General features: G+C 36.2%; 1 protein-coding gene across 4 annotated transcripts in view; it reads left to right on the top strand.

Moving 5' to 3' along the window:
• Nucleotides 1–23778, top strand: part of LOC150099760 (protein FAM193A-like) — a 342566-nt gene that overhangs the window by 232253 nt on the left and 86535 nt on the right. For 3 of the 4 annotated variants that reach the window (XM_090403637.1, XM_090403636.1, XM_090403634.1), the window contains exon 14: nucleotides 17344–17570. In XM_090403637.1, the coding sequence (XP_090259763.1) occupies nucleotides 17344–17570 (227 nt within the window). The remainder of the gene's footprint in view (nucleotides 1–17343; nucleotides 17571–23778) is intronic. The other variant, XM_090403635.1, reaches the window with a different exon arrangement.

Below are 23778 nucleotides of genomic sequence, written 5' to 3'. Positions count from 1 at the left end.
CTCTTGGTACTTGTAATATGCCTTTTCCAGATCGGCAAAACTTCAATACAGATCTTTGTTATATTCCCATGATTTCTTAACTATTTGTCATAAAGTGAAGATCTGATCCTGACAGGCCTGTATTTAGCCTGAATCCAGCTTGTTCTTCACCAAGCTTTTCTTCCACAATTCTTCTCAACTGTTTCTCAAGTATATTTGCATAAATCTTACCAGGAACACTCAGAGAAATACCTCTGTAATTCTCACATTTAGTTTTATTTCTCTTTTTATATATGGGTACTATGAGAGCTCTACTTCAATCATCGGGAATTCGTCCCTCTGTCCTAGCCTTATGAACTATGCAGTGCAGCCACTGTAAGACTTTTAAACCACCATACTTCAGCATTTCTGGTTGAATATCATCTACTCCTGCTGCCTTTCCACATTTCAAACCTTTGATGGCTTCAAGTATGGATATGTATTCCTGACTGTATGCCTGTTGAGTGTTTTTTACCACTGTGCTATCACTGCTTGTTTCATTTAGCAGTTTTTCGAAATAGTTACTCCATACTTCAAGGATATCTTTTTCTTCCATTTTTATGTCACCTTTATCATCTCTAACTTCTTTATAGCACTCTTTCTTCCATTTCTAAGTGACCATACCACCTGAGATTAGCTTTGCTAACGCATTCCTGGATGCTGACATTATCAAGTTCTTTCCTGATATCCTCTTTTTTAATATGATATTGCCATTGATGCCATCTGTTCATGCCTCTAATTTTTCTCAGGATTCTCATATCTGCAGTCTTTAGTCTTTGGTCAAGTGTTTTACTTCTGACCCAGCTCTCGGATACATAAGTTAAAACTGGTTTGAATACTGTTTTGTAACTGTCCAGGAACACTCAGTAGGGAAATACCTCTGTAATTCTCACATTTAGTTTTATTTTCCCTTTTATATATGGGTACTGTGAGAGATTTACTCCAATCATTGGGAATTTGTCCCTCTGTCCAGGCCTTCTGAACTATGCAGTGCAGCCACTGTAAGACTTTTAAACCACCATACTTCAGCATTTCTGGTTGAATATCATCTACTCCTGCTGCCTTTCCACATTTCAAACCTTTGATGGCTTTTTCTACTTCAAGTATGAATATGTATTCCTGACTGTATGCCTGTTGAGTGTTTTTTACCACTGTGCTATCACTGCTTGTTTCACTGAGCAATTTTTCGAAGTAATTACTCCATAGTTCAAGGATATCTTTTTCTTCCATTTTCATGTCACCTTTATCATCTCTAACTCCTTTTACAGCACTTTCCTCCATTTCTAAGCTTCAACAACCTCCAGAATATTTTGTCACCTTCTTGATATTTATTTTCTATGTTCTTCTTGCAAAGTTCTCCCATGTCTTTTGTTTAGCTAGTTTTACACAGTGTTTAGATTTCTTACATTTGTCTCTGTATTTTCTAAGAGCACAAGCTGACTTATTTGCCAGGAACTTTTGATATGCTTTCTTCTTTTCCTTCACTGCCTCTTTAACTTACTGTGTCCACCATGGAGTTCTGAATTTTCTCTCCTTGCAGACAACCTCATCACATGCCTCTCTGGCTGAATCAATCAAGGTTTTCTTCAAGGCTTGCCATTGAATCTCCAAGGTTTGGTTCCTGTTCTCAAACTCTTTCATTTTTTCTTCAATAATCTTTGTGTATTTTAGTCTACAGCTCACATCTGAGAGCTGCTCAACTTTTATTCGCTTTAAAACTTTCTTACACGTTATTCTTTTCAATATGAAATTCAATTTTATCCTGCTCAAGACTAAATAGTGATCACTTCCAATTTCAAATCCTCTGTACACTCTGGTGTCCTGCAACGGGGAGAAAACATCACTATCAACAATAACATAGTCAGTGAGACTTTTCTTATTCCTAGCCTCTTCTCTCCATGTGAATTTGTGCACATTTTTATGTTGGAAATTCTTGTTAGTAATAACCAGTCCATGTCCTGAGCAGAAATCCAACATGTATTGGTCATTATTATTAGCTTTGCTCTTTTCTCCAAGTTTTCCCAAAATATTTTTGTATGTCTGACAATCATTTCCTACTCTGCTATGCAGATCCTCAACAAGAACCAACTTTTCCTTTTTCATTGTGTCAGTTGCTTTTTCTAAAGCCTCAAAAATTTCCTCTGCTTATACCTTAGTAGAACCTTCTGTGGGACCATAGCCACAAATAAGTCTCATTGTCCAGTTCCCCATTCTCATATTTGCCCACGTTACTCTACTTGAGACTGCCTGCCATTCAAGAAGATTAGCCTCGTATTTTGTGTTGAATACTATGGCTATTCCTTCTTTTCATTGATTGTCGTTGCCTGAATATAACATTTTGTATTTATTGCTCAGAAAGATCTCACCAGTTTTTGTCTTTTTTTGTTTCAGTCACCCCTATTATGTCGATCTGGTACTTATCTAATTTCTCAGCTAGCTCCAATCCTTTGCTATTCAGGCCTCTTATGTTGATAGTACTGATCTTTAACTCTGGTGATGTTGAATTGGGGTGTGTTTTCAGATTTGTTCCAGTAGCTGACTTTTCACTGTTCGCCCTGGTTCCCTGGCGAAAACAACCAGGGCCTTGTTTAACCGGGCGACAATCTAGCCGGGATGAAATTTGGTCATGTTGTACCATCATTTTGTATTTTGGTTTAAGCCAATAAGAATACAATTTGGTTGGCTAAATCCCAAATTACCAGCCCATCCTCGTTCGTTCAGTATCCAAGTAGATACCCAACAGGGTGCACCACGAGAAGGTGAAGATTGGACATTAGGTCAGAAGCCCTGGTCAGTTCTCCTCATTGCTTTAAAGGCTATGTGGAGGTCTCCTCTCAGTTATACAGCTTTGACCCTTAAGCATCCCTGATGTGTGTGATGTGATGTGTATATGACTCTATTTATTTCTCTCCTCTCCATACTGCCCTCTTTGTTCATGCATGGCTAACATTTAACATGCTTAGAATTCTGTATCCTACTTTACAAAAATAGCAGTTGATCAGCCAAATAAAAACTGATGGATATAGTTTATTATTAGAAGGTGCTCTTTTAGTGGACATAGCTCTGTAGACACTGCTTGGAAAGAAGTCAACAGATACCTCGCTTGTTACAATGCATCACGCTATGGTAACGATTCATGTGTTTTTAGCTGGTATAAATTGAAGGAATGTGTTGCTCTCAAGCTAGTGCAACTGTGACCAGGTGAAATTTCTGCGAGAAAAGAACCAATGGAGTTTCAAAAATGGATTGTGATAGGATGTGTTGCAGGCCTATCTATCTGACAAATTGTTGACAAATTGGGCCATCCCAGGTCAGCAATCAGTGATACCATACTTAGATGGAAGCGTAGGGAGTCATCTGTAAGTGCTTCCCTGCAGTGGATGATCTACCACACTCGCCAAACATGACTGCAGGGTGCTACGAAGAATAATATATAAAAACCACCATTTGTTGGCCAACACATTGATTGCAGAGTTTCATGCATCGACTGGAACATGAATCTGCACAAAAACATTCAGAACTGAGGCCCACAACATGGGTTTTTTCCAGGATAGGACTGCAGTATGCAAGCCTCACATTACTCGAACTAACGTGTAGCATCATCTGAAGATGATGCTGCATGTTGGTTCGAGTAAAAAAGCGTGTACAGTGGGAAGTGGAAGCTTGGAAAGGTGTGGTATGGAGCAACAAATTGCACTACACCCTCTACTGAGTAGATGGACAGGTATGGTTGCAGCAGATACCCAGTGAACATCTCTTACCAGTGTGTAATTACAAATATGAAATTCGGAGGTGGTGGTGGTGTGATGGTATGATATGGTCCTATTTTTCCTGGTTTGGCCTTGGACCTCTGTTTGTGGTGCCATGAATATTGAACTCTCAGAGGTTTCTGAATATTCTTTCTTTGTGAAAGAATATTCAGAACAATTCTCTTACATCCTTTCCCCATCCTCCATAAAATGCAAAATTCCAGCTACTGAACATATAACCATTTCAAATTCTGAATCAGTATTCCCCAATCCTGATATCATTTGTACCACTTGTTACACTTTCCACTTTATCAGAATCACCATGGAAACCAGAAGAACCAACCTGTGTATAATAGTCCAAGCGAGGTCTTATCAAGGCCTTGTAAAGAGGCAAAATAATATCCAAATATTATTTTGCCTTAGTCATTACATTGTCTTAGTCACTCGTCTATGAACCCTATCCAATGTTTCCACATCAAAGTGAAAACCAGGTGACCTAATCTGAGCAGAATAGTTAGGTGTGGTCTGAACAGTGCTTTATACAGTGGCACAACCACCTCCTTATCCCTGCATGTTAGTGTACTTCTTATCATAGCATCACCGTGGTGTGTAATCTTTGCAACACTTGCAATATGCCCTGTAAACTTCAGTCTGTTTTCAACCATCACTCTCAAATGTCATCCGCATCATCTGCAGTAGAGTGCTATCAGTATAGTACACAGCCTTGTATTTCTGCCCTCCAAAATGCAACACCTTGCACTTATTAATATTTAAACCACACCCCCCTTCCTTTGTCCAAGTCAAAAGTCTATTGAAATCTTTCTGAAGGGAATTACCATCAGCAGTGCTATTTATAATTCTCTCCAACTTTGCATCATCAGCAAACAGCTGAAGATCCTCAGTCACTGCACATGATATATCAGTTACCAACAAGTTAAACAGCAGGAGCCCAAGAATAGAACCCTGGGGCACACCACTAGTTATCCTGCTTTTTTGAGACTGCTCCATCATATACAACTTGCTGGTATCATTCAGAGAGCCAATCTCCAGTTCATCTAACCAGTATGCTATCCATTCCCATCTTCTGCAGCTTGTAAATCAACTTATATGGTAATCTATCAAAAATGATTTTACAAAAGTCCCAGGATATCACTGTATGTGATTCTTTCTTATCTAACACACTTGTTACTTTGTCATAAAATGCAAATAATTGGCTAAAATAAGACCTACCGATTACAAATCCCATCCCATCCCATCTTGTATTCTATTCCTAATCAATCTCTCCAAAATCTTGACTGCAGTTACGATGGTTGTTTGAAAAGTTTGGTAAATTTCCAATAGAGGCGACACAATTTGTTCGTTCATACCAGTGTCGTCGGCACGTATCATCTTTTTCATGACCCAGGCAAAATTTTGGCCACATGTGATGCATTTCTCATTTGGCAAAGATTTAAGATGACCGTGTTCACATTTTTCATAAAAATGGAGAAAAATGAGTTTCGTGCAGTGATTAAACACTTTTATTTGAAGAAGTGGATGGCTGCACAGATCAAAGCCAAGTTAGATGCAGTTCATGGGGACTCTGCACCAGCATTAAAGACTATTTATTTTTGGATAAAAGAGTTTAAACGTGGTCCTAAGTCCATCGAAGATGAAGTGCGCTCTGGACACCTGACTGAGGTCACTAGGAAGGAAATAATTGACAAAATCCATTGTATCGTTATAGAAGACCGTCAAGTGAAAGTGCACAAGATTGCTGAGATTGTAGGCATCTCAGCTGAACGGGTGTATAATATCCTGCATGAAAAATTGTGCTTGCGATGGGTACTGTGATTGTTGACTTTCGATCAAAAATGCATGTGAAAAGACATTTCAACACCGTGTTTAATCGCAATCCACAGGATTTTTTGTCCAGTGAAAGAGCACAAAAAAAAAAAAAAAGTGAATACCGTTTTGTCAGCTGAGAAGGTGATTGCCACTGTTTTTTGGGATTCCCAAGGAATAATCATGGTAGACTATTTGGAAAAGGGTAAGACAATAACAGGAGTCTATTATGCGTCATTGTTGGACCATTTAAAAGAAGAACTGAAGAAAAAACAGCCAAGATTGGCACACAAAAAAGTGCTCTTTCATCAAGACAGTGCACCATCCCACACATCAACCATTATGGCAAAATTGTGCGAATTGAGGTTCAAATTGGTTTCACATCCACTGTATTCTCCGGACTTGGCCCTGTGTGACTTCTTGTTCCCAAACTTAAAAATTTGGCTCAGTGGGAAAAAATTTCTTTAAACGAGAATATCATCAGGGCTGTCAACAACTATTATGCACAATTTGACAAATCCTACTTTTTAGATGGGATGAAAAAATTGGAAACTCGCTGGACCAAATGTGTAGACCTCGATGGAGACTATGTTAAGAAATAAAGATGATTTTTTCCAATAAAAGTGTTTAACTTATTTTTTTGCCAAACTTTTCAAACAATCATCATATTCAGACTGTCTTATAATTGGAAACTTCTGTCCTAGAATCATGCTTGTGGAGCATTACTATTTTGCCTTCTTTCTACTCCTTAGGAACCTTATTCACTGCTAGACTTTCATTATATAACCAGTTTTTTTTTTTTTTTAAATATTGGGCCTATACACGAGAGGTTGGCTGATCAACCTATAGTACATTAGTACCGTATGTGGATAGTGGGTTGGGAAAAGACTAACTTGTTTAAAATTGATTTTAAAGCCTGTATGTTGTATTCCTTGGGAAATACATCAGGGGGAAGACTGCTCCACACTACAGTAGCAGGGATGAAGGAGGAGGAGGAAAAGAAACTTGTTCTGTGGGTTTCAAGATGTACTGTGGAAGGATGTTGGGCAGCAGCTGTACATGTTCCAATGGGCTTAGTACAGCGTGGGGGAATTATTGATGCTGTTTCAGATGAACATTTCCCATGGAAATATTTATAGAATATACAAATTGCAGAGACCAAACATCTATGGGAAACTGAGGAGGAGTGAGTTGGTATGAGATGGGTCATTTATTAGTCTAATTGCTCTCCTCTGTATTGAGTCAAGCATTTTGAGGGAGCTTTTAGGAACCTCATTTCAAATGTGAGAACAGTATTTGATAGCTGGGCAGATTTGTGATTTGTATAAGATTAGCAGCTGTTTAGAGGTGAAGTAACGTCTTGAGCAAAAGAAAAATCCTAGTTTTTTGGAAGCTGAGGATGCAATGGCTGTGATGTGTTTATGCCAGGAGAGACCTGATGTCAAGTTAATTCCGAGAAGAGAAATCTCATCTTGTCTGGGAATTTGAGTGTTATCAAAAATAATACTGGGGAAAAATGGTTCTTTTTTGTGAGAGGTGAAGAGCATAGCTACTTCTGTTGTGCATATTCCTTAAGAATGGTGATATGTCATCTGTTCCTACAATCATAATAACATCTAATCCATTCAATACCTGATATACCTCTGATTCTTTCACTTTCACTTCTACTGATACTTGCCTTCCTTCTGCATATTACATGGCATCGTTTACACCAGTATGATATATACTGATAAAATGCTTGTTCAATAATAATTCCACTATATCCTTTGCAACTGTTATTCTGCTGCCATGACTATCCACCAGTGTCAACCTGCCATAATTATTCTTCCTCTTGCTTGCCATATAGTGGAAGAATTCCCTTGAATCTTGGCTTGACTAGTCAGTCTCATTTCATACTGCATCTTTTCTTTCTTTACCATACTCATCACCTTCCTAGCTTGCACTTTATACATGTCCTGGGATCTGATCACCACCAACTGTCTTGTATATAGGAAGCATAAGATAACATTTTCTTTTTCAGCAGAACTTGCTTGTTTTCACTGTTCATCCATTTCACTCCCACTCTTTTTTACTCACTTAACTCTTGATATGCAGTTGTACGTTGCTTGTGTCAGATACTGCCTTATGAATTCCCATGCACCTGTCAACATCTTTTCTACATAGCTCATCTATCCAATGTATTGATGCTAGTTGACTACAGTGCTATCCATAATCACCCACCTTATCATTCCACATATAGATATATATATTTTTTAGCAGTAACCTTTTCTCTTAACTTCCCAAACAAGTACCTCATGATCACTCTCACCAACCGATGACAGTGTTAATATCTCATTAACAACTACATTTTGTGATGTTATTACCAAATCCAAAACACTAAAACCTCTAACTGCTTCAGTCATATGCTGCTTAAGTTATTTATTTCTGAGAAATTCAACAAACTCATTCTCCTTGTTCTCATGCACTATCTCCTCCTTCCATCATATATTCCTGTAATTAAAGTCTCCCATCAGGATCACCTTATTTTTATGCCTAACCAATTTGTAAACATTTCACAGTCGGTATTCTCTACATTCTCTGGTCTATTATAACAGCATCCTGTCAGTTATATTAGCCTGTTAATTTCATCTTCACTTCACAAAGAGTCAAAATCTGAATGTTATCTGTCAACTTCCAGATTGTGTGGACACAATTCCTCTGCAATCATTAACATACTCCCCTACCTCTTTTCACCTTCCTATCCTTCTGAAAAATTGTACATCCTTTCATTTCTATTCCTGATAGTACATCATACTCAGACAACCAAGTTACTTATGCAGATTACTTTTGGGCATACCAACTTAATCAATACATCAAACTCAGCTCTTTACATTTGTATACAAACATGACAGTCCCCCAGTCTTTGAGGCCATTCCACCAACACCAATATTCTCTACTCTACTCACACCTTTCTCTTCAGTCTGACCACTCCCATTTTCCTCATCCTGACTGATTGCCATTCATACATGTCTCCTCCTCACCTTTATGCATTTCATCAACTAGATCGTTCTACCTACCTCCCAACAGATTATGATCCTACAACACACAAATCAGAACACTCCATAAGCTCCTTAGAAAGATTACTTGTGAAAGTTCTCTTCTTCCTAACATGAATTTTAGGCCAAGTAGCCTGTTCCAGTCTCATGCCATCTCTTTCTAGGTCTTTCGATTCTTCTTTTTCCCACTTATTTTATATCTGTATAATATTTTTGGTAGTCTGCTGTTGTCCATTTGATTTAAATGTTCTATCCATTTTTGTTTATACTGTCATGTAATAATAAATTGGTTTTATATTCAGGGATTGTAAAATTTCTTTATTTGTTTTAGATCCCATTTGATATATCCAACTGTTATTCTGAGAAATTTTATTTTTGCTGTTTGAATTCATTTTTCATCTTTCTTTTTTATACTCCATGTTTCACTTCCTTATAGTAGAGTTGGTTTTGACAATATATTATATAGTGTATTTTTGTACTAGAGTTGGCTTAAATATATTATGGTATTTACTTTGACAAAGTTTATTTTAGTATCTGTCTTTTTCGTATGATAAATCTTGTGGAAGTTACAGACTAAAACCTTATAACTCTATACCCCCCCCCCCCCTTCTCCCTGATATATGGACTACCAAAAATTCATACACAAAATGTGCCATTACATCCAGTTGTGGAAAATATTGTGCTGTTATGTGCCATCCAGTCGTTTTCAACTCTTTGTGATCCTGTGAACAAAGGCTTTCCATCCCACTTGGCCTCTTATCCTGTAAGTTATTGTAAATTCAAGTTAGTGACTTCTTTTATGTTGTCCATCCAACCCTTTTGTGGTCTTCATTCTCTCAATCTTCCCCAACATAACTGCCTTTCCCAATGATTCATCAGGTCGCATAATATGACCAAAGTACATCAACTTCTGTTCAGTGATCATCACCTCCAAGGAGCATTCTGTCTTTATATTCTCTGAAACCTTATTGGTCATTCTTGCAGTCTATGTTGATTCTTAATCTCCTCCATACCCATAATTCAAATGAATCAATTCACTTTATTTCTTCTTAATAATCCAGCTTTCACATCCATACATGCTAATGGAAATATCATTGCTTTGACAATTCTAACTTTTGTGGCCTTTCTCATGCCTCTATCTTTCATAATTTTTGTCAGGTTTAGCATCGCTTTTTCTCCACATGACTACCTTTCTTGTAATTTCATCTTCACATTTACCATTATTTCTGATTCTGGACCCCAGTAAATCATAACTTTCAATGATTTCTATTTTATTTACCTTTAAATTCATTTAAATTGCCAGAAGCCATCACTTTTGTTTTTTGATGTTTAAATTAAGCCCAGATTTGTTACTTTTTTTGTTTTAACCAATAGAATCAACCGCTCCAGATCTTCCTTAGTTTCTACTATGAGGGTTGTATCATCTGTATATCTTAAATAATTTATTTTTCTGCTATCAATCTTAATTCCAGCTGGATCTTTGTCTAAATCAGCCATTCTCATAATATATTCACTATAAATATTAAAAAGGTAGGGTGACAGTATACAACCCTGCCACACCCCTTTATCCACTCAAACAAAATCTTTTTCGCCAAAGACTGTTTTTACTGAAGCTTCTTGGGAACTGTCATACGGTTCTCTTATCAAGAGAATTAGATGGTACCTTTTGTTTAGATATTTTTCCTTATCTTTCCTAACCTGTCTTTTGAAATCTGCACTTATTTGTCTAACCCTTTCTTTGTTTTTCTGAAGTTTCATTTTATTTCTTTCCTCTGCTATTTGAATAGCTTCTTCTGACAACCATTTAAATCTTTCTTGTTGCTTTTTTTTAGTCTTCTTTGCTTCAATTACTGTATATTTTGTTTCTTCCCATAGTTCTAATTCTCTTCCTGTCTTCTCCAAACTTTTTAATTTTTTTTCCAACTTCTACTTTAAATGCTTCATTTATGGGATTAAAATCAAATCTGATATTGGCCTTTTGTTTTTTCTTAGCCCTTAATTTCAATTTAACTTCAGCTATCAATAATTCATGATCTGTCCTAGTCTGCACCAGGTAGTATTTTTGTTTCTTGGATAACATTCCTCCACCTTCTGCTGGCAACAATATAATCTATCTGATTTCTGCATTCTCCATTATGTGAAGTCCATGTGTACAGTCGTCTTTTATGTTGTTGGAAGCAAGTTTTGTGTTCTCAACACAAAACTCCAACATCCTTTCTCTTGCTTCATTCCTCAGTCCTAAACCAAATTTTCCAGTGATCCCTGATTCTTCTTTTTCACCCACTTCTGCATTCCAATCACCTAATATAACGAGAAAATCTGTTTTATCAATACTGTATACTACTTGTTGCAAGCTGCTGTAAGATTCTTTCTACCCCATCTTCACTTGAATCTGTAGCGGGTGCATACACCTGTATGAGTGTAACGTTATTGAGTATGCCTTTATTCTGATTAGAATTCTATTGGAGTGTGTTGTATCTCACAATGTATTTTCTTCTAACTATGAATGCTACTTCATTTCTTTGATGGTTTTCATGTCTCCAGAGTAATACATCATGAAATAATTGATATCAAAGTGATCAATTCCTATCCATCTCAATTTACTGATTCCTGACATCTTAACTCGAATTCTCATTTTTTTTCTTCACCAGTTTGTTTTCCTTGATGCATGCTTCTTTCATTCCATGTTCCTATTTTATGTAAATTTGTAAAGCAGAGGCATCTTTTTTTTCATGAGATTAACTCTATCAGAAGTTGATTTTCCAGAAGGCTTTTATCCAGCTTCATCATTTTGTTAACTTCATTGGAAGCTCCTCCCTGCTCTTCTCCAGTAGCCATTGCAGTTACTTCTGACCTGGGTGTCCCATCTTCTAGCACTATATCACAATAACTTAAGCCTCTGTTCATAAGGTTTCCTTGGCAAAATATATACAGGTGGTTTGCTGTCACCTTTTTCTGTGTTTGTTTGTTTGTTTGTTTGTTTGGGGGAAGCAAGAAAGAAAGAAAGAAAGGAGTATCGACCAGTCTTCAGATAATATAACAGATGTATATTACATGAAATAAGGCATGGTCCACCATCAGGCACCTCGGGTTCACCACTCCCATACTCACTAAAGTGAGCCCTAGAGATAGGAAAAAATATTATATCCTTTAAAAAAAGTGTACATGACTGTAAGAATGAACATAAATCAAATCTTTAAAGGCACCTGTGGCATAACTATAAAATAACAAAATTACACAATAACCACAGTAATAAACTTGAACAAAAGTACAGATATTTCATGCTGAAAAATAACAGTACATCATCAGTGTGTAGAAACAACAAGCAAATCAAAGAATACACAGTACATACAGCAATCTGTTAATTCAAAATGGTTGTCACATGCTAAAAATTACTATTAATAAATAATATTAAAACTATTTTGAATGTTGACATAAAATGAAATTCAAACTTTTTTTTGGAAGGGGGGGGAGAATTGTTCTGATTCAATTTAGGCCAATGTAAAAGGGTTTCACAACTTTCTTTGAAAAGGTTTTCATATTTAAAACTACTTCTCTGGAGAAGTCAAGCTCCATCCCACAGAATACGTGTTTAATGTCAATACTATGCTGTGCCAGACAAGACTTTTGAGGTTTCACATATTCAGTGTAGGATTGATGTTCATTAATTCTTTTTTCTACAGAACAGCTTATCTGCCCAAAGCATGTCAAATTACATTCATAAGGGATCTGGTAAACACCAGCTAAAGATAGAGGAGATAGTTTGTTTTGTAGCTGGTGATAGTTGAGAAATTTTGTTGATAGGAAAATGTGTGAGAATAGCCATGTGGTCTGTTGAAGAATCCTCAGGTGTTAGAACATAGGAGTCAGTTATCTGTTAGATTTGATAGGGGTTCATTAAAGTTAATGTGGTTATCGTGTAGTTTTATTGCTTTAAACATAAAAATAAAATCATTACATGATGAAATATGAACTTCAAATTTGGATTTAATTTTAGATTTTTTTATTTGGATTAATTTAATTTTGGATTTGAATTATGAACTTGACATTTGGATTTAACGGGTGCTTAAGGGTTTAAGTTGTATAACTCAGAGGACACCTCCACATAGCCTTCTAAGGAATGCAGGGAACTGACTAGGGCTTCTAACGTAATGTCCAATCCTCACCTTCTCATGGTGCACCCTGTTAGGCATCTACCCAAATGCTGAACGAATGAGGATAGGCTGACAATTTGGTATTTAGCCAACCAAATTGTATTCTTTATTGGCTTAAACCACAATGCAAAATGAATGTACATGTCAGAATTTCATGCTGGCTGGGGCATTGCCCTGTTAAACAAGGTCCCCATTGTTTAACATTGTCAGATACTGAAATGAATTCCAGAATACATCCCAACTCATCAGCAGAGTTCAAGATTGGTTCTGTTATTTTTATTATTAACATCTGACCTCCACGGAGTCATAGACTCATTGTAGGGGGTACACTCTCGCACACAATGCTCATCCAACCGTGCCTTAGACTGATTTGTGTCTACATTCACAACACACTCAGGCAATGTTCCACTCTCCATGCTAAGAAACTTCTCACTCCTCTACTCACACCCTCCTTACACAGTTTCCAGCAATGTCCTCTTGTTCTCCCCATCCATCTCCCATTCTATGAAAAATCTCTTCCATGTTAACCTGATAACAACCCCAACTAGCTTATATGTCTCAATCACATCCTCTCTCTCTCTCCCTACTCACAAGGCTTTGCAGTTTACATTGTCTCAGTCTGTCCTCTTACTCCATACCAAAGATCACTGAGATCACTGATCACCTTTGTGAATCTTCTCTGGACTCTTTCTAACACATCCTGGTCACCATGAAAATCCATCATTGTCAGGGTCTTCCGCATCATTGCCATTATCTGATGTGACATCTTCACAACTTGTGCACTGTGGCCCCTGAATTTCAGGTCTTTGTCTACCACCACTCCCAGATCTCTCATCTCCTCTACCTCCTTTAAATTTTCCTCACCAAGTGAATACTTTCATCTTTCATTGCTTACCAAATTTCAAAACCTTGCACTTTGCTACATTGAACTTACAGTTTCACTTACCTGTCCATTCATGCATCTATTCAAGTCCTCCTGCAAGGCTCTGCTTGACTCTGCATTGTGCTACTCAATTTTGCATCATCTGCAAACAGCTGCATATCACTAGTTAAACCCATCCCAATATCATTAATATATGCAAATTGAACAACAGTAGTCCCAAAACTGACCCTTGTGGCACATCACTAGTGACCTTCCTCTTTTGGAATACTGCACCCCCATATAGAAGTTTCTGATAGTCAGTCACTGATTCAACTCAAAAGTCTGTTATCCAATTCCCATCTGTTTCAATTTATTTAGCAGTTTGTCATTTGGCAGTCTATCAAAAGCTTTTGTAAAATCAGTACACCACTGTATATGCATCTTCCCTGTCCATGGTATTTGTCTCCTTCTTATAGTACATAAATAAGTTAGTAAAACATGATCTCCTTTTAATAAACTTGTGCTGATAACCACAGAGAATATTGCTGTTATCGACCCATTTCTGTATCCTACTTCTCATCAATCTCTCTCTAGTACCTTCACAACTTCAGATATACAGATTGCCCTATAATTTGTCGCTACGTACTTATTAATATTTACAACATCTCCATGAAGTCTGGGGACTCATCATGGGAGACCCAAATCAACCATCATACACACAAATCTTATCATATCCTTGAATCCACTCACCATCAGGGAACTCGCAATCAATTCTAGAAATCCATTCCGCTTACATACCACTCTTCACGCAAAAAAATCTGGTCCGTACATCCCTACTACCATACTCTTACACAACTTCCACAGATTACCCCTAGTTCTCTATTTGTCATATATTGAAAATTTTCACTTGCATCAATTTTATAAAACCCCTTTAATATCTTAAAAGTTTCTATCATGTCTCCTCTTTTCTGTCTATCAACTAAACTTTGTAACCCTAAAACCTTCAACCTATCATCATAGGGTATTCCACAGACCTGTCACTTGGTCACTCATCTCTGAATCATTTTGACCACCACCTGGTCCCCAAGAAACCAGGTGACCAAATCTGTGCACAGTAGTCGAGATGTGGCTGAATCATAGCCTTATAAAGTGGGATAATAACTTCCTTATCTTTGTTAGTGTGTTTTTCTATATCCAAGTAATTCATTGAATCATTTTACCAACTTTTGCAATATGCCCTCTGAACTTTAACTCTGTCCACCATTATCCTCATGTCCCTAGCCTCATCAATTTCCTGCAAACCAATACCATCAATATGATATTCCATATATAACCTTTTCAAACCGAAGTGCATAACCTTACATTTTGCAACATTAAATTGACAATCGTTATCCTTTGCCCACAATGCTAATTTATTTAAATCATCCTGCAGGATATGTATAACACCTTTATCAACTATAAACTATCCAGACCAGTTTTGACCTTTATTGAGATATCATCATTGGGAGCCAGGCCCAGAAGCGATACCAAGGTTGAAGTATCTTACCTCACATGAAATGTACTCTTTTTTGCAGCTTCTTTATCCATCTGCATGCAGTAGTCCTCACACACACAGTCTTATCATGGCCTTATAAAGAGACAAAATGACTTCCTTAACCTTATATGTCAAGGTTAGTTTCAGCATTACAATTATCCTCTGAGTTGTATTTGCAGTTTTTGCTATGTGACCTTTAAACTTCAAATTCCTATCCACCATCACACCAAGAGCTTTACCCTCATCAGTTTTTTTAGCATAACCCTTTTACTGTAATATGCACTTGAAATCTCATCATGCAAAAATGCATAACTTTATACTTACTAAGATTGAACTGATAGCCATTATCATTTGCCCAAATTTCCAGCCTATTCAAATCATCCTCTAAGCTGGATATCAGTAGCATCCATGATTGCCCTGCCTATCTTTGCATCATCAGCAAAAAGTTACACATCGTCTGTTAGACCCCTCTTAATGTTATTAATGTATATAGATTGAACAACAATGGCCCAAGGACTGAACACCTTAATTAAATCTGGCAAATTCACACACACCATATATCCCCTTTTGATATCTGTCTGTCAACCATTCACTGATCCAAGTCAGAAGTTTATATTCCAAACCCATATAACGTGTGGGTTATAACATATTAAGTCCGCCAGGCGGCATCAATGAATAAGCTACTCTAAATTTATGCTTCTGCATTTTATCATTATTGTGTTTTTCAAAATTGATCATTAAACAGAAATCTCAACAATGGGTAGTAAGGAATACAGTATACAGTCTTTTCCAAGAAATACAGTATATACAGTCTTTTAAATCAAATGTAAACAAGTTCCTCTTTTCCCAACCCTCTACCAATATATGATACTAATGTACTATAGGTTGAACCAACCTCTCGTGCATGGGCTCAACATAAAATGATATTCTAAACCCAAACCCATATAACTTATTCTCATGACATTCCTTCCACATCATCTTCTTATGGATCTGTTGTTTAACGAGGTTGTGTGTCCATTTAACTCTCACCCTATTTGTTCTTCAAATTTTTGGGATGCAATTCTTATACATTGCTGATATCTTTCCCAGTCAGTAACTAATACCATAAGACCAAAGATAGTATTCTCCTGAGTTGGTCATAATTTCCAGCTTTATAGTTCAGCACATAACCTGTCCTGATGGGATCATCTATTTAATTAGCTACCTCTCAGAAAAGTGATCATAGTTGCCAACTAGTGGTAAAATAGTCATGTTCTTAACTGATACCCCCTTCTGAACTATTATCAAATCTAACACTTTTTACCTCAAGTTTCTTCTTTTAGATGCTGCTTGAGAAAGTTGTCTCGCAACAACTCAATACATTTTCCTTCATTCTTATGAGATTTCTCTCCTAATCAACGTTCGAATAATTTGTCACCCATATGGGTAATTTGATGACGCATTCTTCATCTCCAATAAATGAACCCCAGGTCTGTAGCAACATCCCATCATTTATTTCACCCTATCCTTCACTTCACTGCTATCACATGGGACATTATTACCGTTATTGCTTTCATGTCTTTTTACCTTAACTGGACTCAAGTCATCTGATTTTCCTATCTCTTCTGTCATTCCTAAAAATACTCTACTTTTGCACTTGATTCCAGTTAGTATATGAAATGGCATATCTGAAATCTGATAGTCAGATTTCAGTCATGCCAACGTTTGTTATGTCTATACATATACCTCATCATATTCACTAAAGCAACGAACTCAAACCCCTTTATTGCTGATGCTTCTGCATTTATGTATAGACATAACAAATTACTATCTGGCTTTTTCTTATACTTAGATATAAGATAGTCTGCTTTGCCCTGTTGATCAACTTTCTTTTTTTCCCCTGCCTAGATATACTCAAAAGGTTTGAACCCGAAGTGTACGTTTCCACCCCTTTGCCAGATAGATAGCCATGCTTAATGACATTTGTATCATTATCATATTTGCATACCAGAGCAACTTAAGCACACATACACATTCTTTCATTCCTTCCATGGTGATCTAGTTTGCCTGATGCCAAATTCATTGATATTGGTCTATATATTTCTATTTCATGAATGCCAACCTTTTTTAATCAAAAATATCAAGTTCTATTTCTTTTTTTTTTTTTTGTTTTTGTTTTTGTTTGAAGAAGATGAAGAAGACGAAGAAGAAGAAGAAGATGATGATGATGATGATGATGAATTGTCAAATCCAGCTACACCTGTTTGTGCAGAAGACCAAGGGTTGAATGGTATACCAGAGGAAGAATGCGTTGATGATTCCTGTTCAGAACAAAGTTCTTCTACTTCCAATTCAAATCAGAGAGAGAGCCGTGTGTGTGACTGCTGTTACTGTGAGGTTTTTGGACATGGCGTAGTAAGTAGCTTGCAGTTTGTAATTTATAATCATTATTATGACATTAAGCATTTTTGTGTTGTTACCTTATATACTCCCTACTTCATGTTTATTTACTACACCTTACCTTTTTATGTTATTTTCTTCACTGTTCAGACTTCCAAAATAGCCTTATTAAATTAGATATGAAACAGTGAAAGAGACTATATGCTTAAAAGAAAATTACATTCTGCAATTGTAGAATTTTTTATTTTTACACAGGATTTCTAAATTAAATTAGTGGCTGGTGAAGCCACTAATTTAAGTGGCTTCACCAGATGAAATACACAAAAGTAAACTGTATGACCAAGTAGCTTTTCTGTTCTACCATTAGATAGTCTGTTTATAAATATAGCAGAATTTTGCTATTCACTAATTTGATTATTCATAGTTAATATTTTGAGTTCTTGCATTATAGTGTAAAAGGGCGCTTTGACTGTTTTGCAGTGAGAAAGTAGTCCATGCTAAAGTTTACCTTATATGGTAGATTTCGCTTAATTGCTCTACTGTTTAATCTGGGCAGCTGTTTTATTGGGACAGGTCTGAAAGAACAAAATCAGAATATAATAATAATTTATGCTTCATTTATTTGGGACACAGTGCCATTTAATTGAGCCAGCTGGTAACTTCTACCACATGGAATGTTACAAAAATTAAGTAATCTTGATTCAAAAATTTAGTGCCGATGACCTGCAATACTGACAAAACAGGGCCATTTTACTTTATTTAATGCCATGTTGGATGGTTCCCTCTGTTATAAACACACACATACATGCACTGTTTGGATCATCGAAAGCAATGAATCATGTAACAGTGTTATGCTGTTCAGATATGTCAGGAACTGATAAACGAAATCTGGTAGTTATTGGAAGAAGGGCCTTGATGCTTTAACCTCTCTACTGGCCAAGTGGTAATTATACATCCAGCAAAATCTGGATATGATGCGTACTATCTGTTGAAAGAACATGGATAAGAAGTGCAAGTTGGCTGTCCTATATACAAGAAACATAATTCCTTGCCATATGTTCAGTCTATTTAGACTAAATTCCTACAAATTATTTTTATTTGTTTCTACTTCTTTTATCATATGATTATAGTTTTTAATGCCAGTAAAAAATAAAGAGATCCTTTCTTCACTTAAATATTATATCACCTTGGAACCAATATCATTATCAATTTTTTATGCTAATTCTAATTGTGTTTATTATCTTAGTCAATAATACATTTTATTCTCCAAGAATTTGATTCCAGATTATTTTTCTCAAAGAATTATTTTATAAATTAATGAAAATCCAAATCTTAATAAAAAAAAAAAAAATAAATAAATAAAATACAGCCACCATATGTTCCAAATTAAATTTTCTTTATTTTTTTATTCATAATCATAGTTCAAAGAATATTTCACAAATTGTGTGAAGGCTCACACTTTTACCATTTTGCTTTATAGAGAACTATATATAAATCTTGAATCACATCACATAATGTATAAATTTTGTAAAGTAATCTGCAGTTCTTTGCACTTCAACTTTTCCCAGTTGAAATTGAAATAAACAGTTATGAACTAAATTGTTATGTACATATTTTTTACTAATTTAGATATTGTGGCAATTTTGAAGAAGAGACACTTTCACTATAGTTTATCATTCAGAATGTGTATAGGTGCATGCATCAAAAGTGAAATTTCATTTATAAATTTTTCTTAATAGAATTAAAATTGTATTTCACCTTTGACGACTAAACTGTCCTTCCCTGCAACACTATCACAAACATTTTTTGAAATGTGCTTATTATAAGACTATTTTTAGTAAATAAGAATGCAGTCTGCCAGTAGTGAAACTTTGTCTTTTAAATTTTCATATCAGTGTGTGCCACAAATGAGAAATTTTCAAAGTAGCGCTAATAATATTATTTGATAGAAAATAGCAAAGTAAAAAAATGTTATTATGACAATAGTAGTGAAAATGACGTTCCATTAGACACGAACCACATCAGAAACTATGAAGTTTGTCTTCTATAATGAAAATGAAGATTTTGAGGAGCAAATTGAAGCAAAACATCAGAGGACATTAGGGGAAAAAAAGAAAATGATCAGGATGATATTCCCTGATCAAAACTCCCACTTGAACCAGTGACTATCCAGGATGCTAGAAAATTTATTATTGTATTACAACTCTGTTTTATGCAGGAAGGCAATATTATATATGCATTATTCTTTGCACTGATTTTGTTTAATTGCTAAGAGTTAGCAGTAAGAATTATTAGAGCTGATGAGTTACATAAGCATTACAAGCTGTTGAAAATGAGGAGTGGAGAGTACTGTCATCAGCTAAGATAAAGACAAAGAGCTATAGGATAGAAGCAGTCATGTGAGAATAAAAGTGTATGCAAATACTGGAAATTATTATAGTTTACAAATACAAATGCACAGCATATCCATATTTAATAGTAAATAAAGCAAGACTGAGGAAGGCACATGCATGCATTCATGCACTGCCTGGATCATCATCCTTGCAAAAGGTCACTGTTAGGTGTGTGTGCGAATAATGTAGGAATGGTAAGTAAAATTTTTTATAATGTAACGTTTTTTCCATAATCCTTTCAGGAGAGTGTGCTTAAGTCTGAATTTATGCAAGTTGATTTACATAAGTCAGGGTCAGTCTGTGTACTGTCGTAAAGTATTACCATAAGGTTCAGTTCAGTGTACAAACATATCTCCAGGGCAACTAGTGAGTAACCTTGCTACCACTTTTCTGCCAGGTGTACCTGGAGAAAACTGGTAGCATTCCATCTTCCTCCAATTTCAACCCAGGCATGCAAAGAGAAATAAATTTCATGATGAAAGAGGCAAACCTCCCAAGCCTTCTAGTTTTACAAATATATGTGAAATTAGAAGGCTTGGTCTTAGTTCAAACCACAGTGATATTTAGTTCCATCTCCAGTCTGCAAAACCCATACCTGCCTTTCCTAACAGAAACATTTCATCTTCCTAGAAGTGTCACTCATCTTACCATTTCCCAGTTATACTATTTAAGGTTTGTCTCGGGTGACATTTATGCATATGTTTGCCTCTAATATATCAGAAGGTTTAGAATCTTTTCTGTTTTGATCTTTTTTGGCTTAAAATCTTGTTTACCGTTTTGTCGTCATATACTGTCTTTTACTTTCCTAGTAACACTAACCATTCAGAACTTTGTTTCCTTTCTTTAAATATTGAATTTTCCCACTCAGGTTGCTTAATAGCGAACTTATCTTCTATGGAGATGTTAACATATACGATTCCATTTGGCTTTCTTTTCTAACTATATTAATCTAGCAGATAGAGATGTTTATATGTTAGCTATCACTAATGATCTTACACAAATTGTTCACCTGTTTATCCAAATGTCAGATCCCAATCCTAACAACTTGGTAAACAACCTACATCTCTTCCTCTCTAGTGAAAATTCTGCAGTTCAGACCACAGTCATTAATTTCTTCTCCATGGAGCACCACTCAGAGCAACACTGAACAGGTGAAGAATCAAATCTCAGTTTTTATCAGACTGCCATCTTGCTTTTCTAGTTATACTAAAAGCCTGATCTTCTTCTTTGGTGCATCAATCCGAAGATTGGTACATCACATTGGTAGCAGCACATCACAACATCCTGTCTTGTGACCTCCTTTTTATCTCTTCATAACTCTTAGTGCCAGTTAGCATCATTATGTTATTTATATATGAAATTCAAAAGCTGATATACAAACAAATTATAACATTCAGGAATGATTTTGAGATGACTACCAGCAAGAAACTTGCACGATGGCCATATTGTCTGGTTGGTTGAATGAATAGTGCTACCTATGCTCTCTAACCAGTAATGTATGGATTCAGATTCTGCTGCAGACATGGATGTTTCTAATGTCTGGTGACAATAAATAATTTTCGTTGCTTGGTATGAGACCAAGTAAGTTCAGGTCTCTAGTAAGCACCCTGTTTACTAGAGACCTGAACTGTGTTGGAAAAGTTTCATGTTTTATCCCCGAAGCACAGTTTGTGGATTACCAAACCTTAGCCTACCCATAGTACTAATTATTAATATATAATAGGTTTACAGCTGTCATGAATGAGATTTAAAGGGCTGTGTGTGGGGGGAGGGGAATCACTCCTTATGTTTTGCCAAAGTTATTGGCTATATTATTTATCCAATTATGCTTTCACCTTTTTTGTACATATAGTGCTATTGCACTTTTACTTATGGAAAAAGGCAGTCTTCTGCTTCTTTTTTTTCATCCTGTTCTTGCATTGACAATATCTACATAAGTATCCTCTTACTATTTCATAGATGCAACATTCAGTATCCCTTTGATTTTTCTTCAGAAAAAGATCAGAATTTTGGCCCAACTAATTTAAAAGTCCCCCCCCCCCCACTGCAGTTGGTATTTCTCCAGTATTCTTAAAATTTATGCTCCAGAGTCTCAACCATGTTGCCTTTTTATTTTCTCTTGTTCTACTGGTCGCTATCCTGCAGTATGGAAATCAGATCATATTCTACCCATTCCTCAAAAAAAAAGGCAACAAATGTGTACTGTCAAATTACCAACTGTCTTTCATTTAAATTCTTTTTATAAGTAATGGAGAAAACCACTAACACAATTTCTGTGCTACTAAAAATGTTTCAATTAAACAATCACCAATATGAATTCTGTTTCTGTTGACCACTAGAAATCTTGTTATGTCATCCACCTTTGTACATGACACAAATCTCTGTTAAGTAAGCTTCCCATCATATGATCTGCCTTCTACAGGTTGTCAGTTTTCTTTCACTTATGCTCTTCCTTCTATATCAGAAAACCTCATTGAGAGTTCTTATAACTTTGTTAAACTGAAAGCAAAGCTCAGTCTAGTATTGTTGTTTTGAAGAAAAGAAACTGATAAAAACATGTGCAGCAGCTAATCAGCACTCTTTGACAGTTCATTTTTTGTCTATTTTTTTGAAATTGTCTCATCTTCTGCATATCCCGAAGAGTGGTTTTCAAATCCAATGTTAGGAAGATCTTTCTCCTCAATTCCAACCCATCCATGATACTAATATCCTATAAATTTAACAATCTCTTTATGGGATTACAATAAAAAGAGAACTGTTTTGATAGGGTTAGATATACAACATTCATATTGTTGTTTTATGGTAATCAGCAGTGTCCTTAAAGAGTAACAGCTATTTATTCATAACTATCTCCTTATATATTTCACTAATTATATATAGGTTGTCATCTTCATCTTCCTTATACCCTCTTTTACCTTGTGGTGTCGAGGGTCCATTGATCATTGGACCTCACTCCGTTTTTACAGGATAAGGTGGTCAGCCTTATGCCCCGGTGTATCCTATGGCCTGTAGTGTTGAGTTCTCAAGGCCAGTTTGCCTGCTTTGCGGGATGAAAAACCCCAGAATAAACTGGGGGAAAAAACCCTGCTGTCCACGCCCAAGACTGGCTAACTTGGCTATGGCTGAGGAAGATCCTTCAGCTCCTCACGTCACCGACGGGAATCGAGCCTAGGACACTCCTTCCCCAGGCATATGGTTGCGAAGCGCATAGCCACTAGGCTAACCGCGCAGACTCTCTTCTGAATATAACTAAACTAAATAAAAACTGGAGGCAAAAGGTGGCCATAGACCTGACGTGCTTGTAAGAGGCTAAATGTGAAACACAATCCAAGAAGAGAAAACTGATCCTGTATGGTGAGCAAAACACTGTCAAAAGTGAGGTCAAAAGCATGGTCTTTCTTCTGGCAAATGAGACAAGACTGTGTTCTGGTCACATTAAAATTCACCAGATTATCCTCATCCCATTAGAGAATGGCAAGGATATCAGTGTTTGATTCATTGGTTAACCCTTGGAGCAGTAAAGCAATATATGCCTGTATCCCAAACATAGTATCAACATGTATATGTCGTGACGTTCTATTTTCATGTTATGTTCTAAATCCGCCATCTTGCTAAAAGTCACTTTCATAAAATAAAGGAAAACTAATTGCAAATTAATCACTGATCTAAGGGTAGAGAAATTTCTATTATACTGCGCCACTCTATCCTTAGATAAGTCTATATGAATTAGTAAGATTAATTCAAAAATTAGTTAGCAGTCTTTTCACTCATTCAGGCCGATGGTATTTATTTTCTTTCCTTCTGGGATTCCCGCTAGATCCGAATTTTTG

Source organism: Typopeltis vanoorti, chromosome 14 (genome assembly GCF_054136105.1).
Source record: "Typopeltis vanoorti isolate ZY-2024b chromosome 14, IOZ_Tvanoo_1.0, whole genome shotgun sequence".
NCBI classification, from domain to species: Eukaryota; Metazoa; Arthropoda; class Arachnida; order Uropygi; family Thelyphonidae; genus Typopeltis; species Typopeltis vanoorti.
The sequence above is the reverse complement of the archived record's forward strand: the minus strand, read 5'-3'. Positions and strand labels throughout refer to the sequence as shown.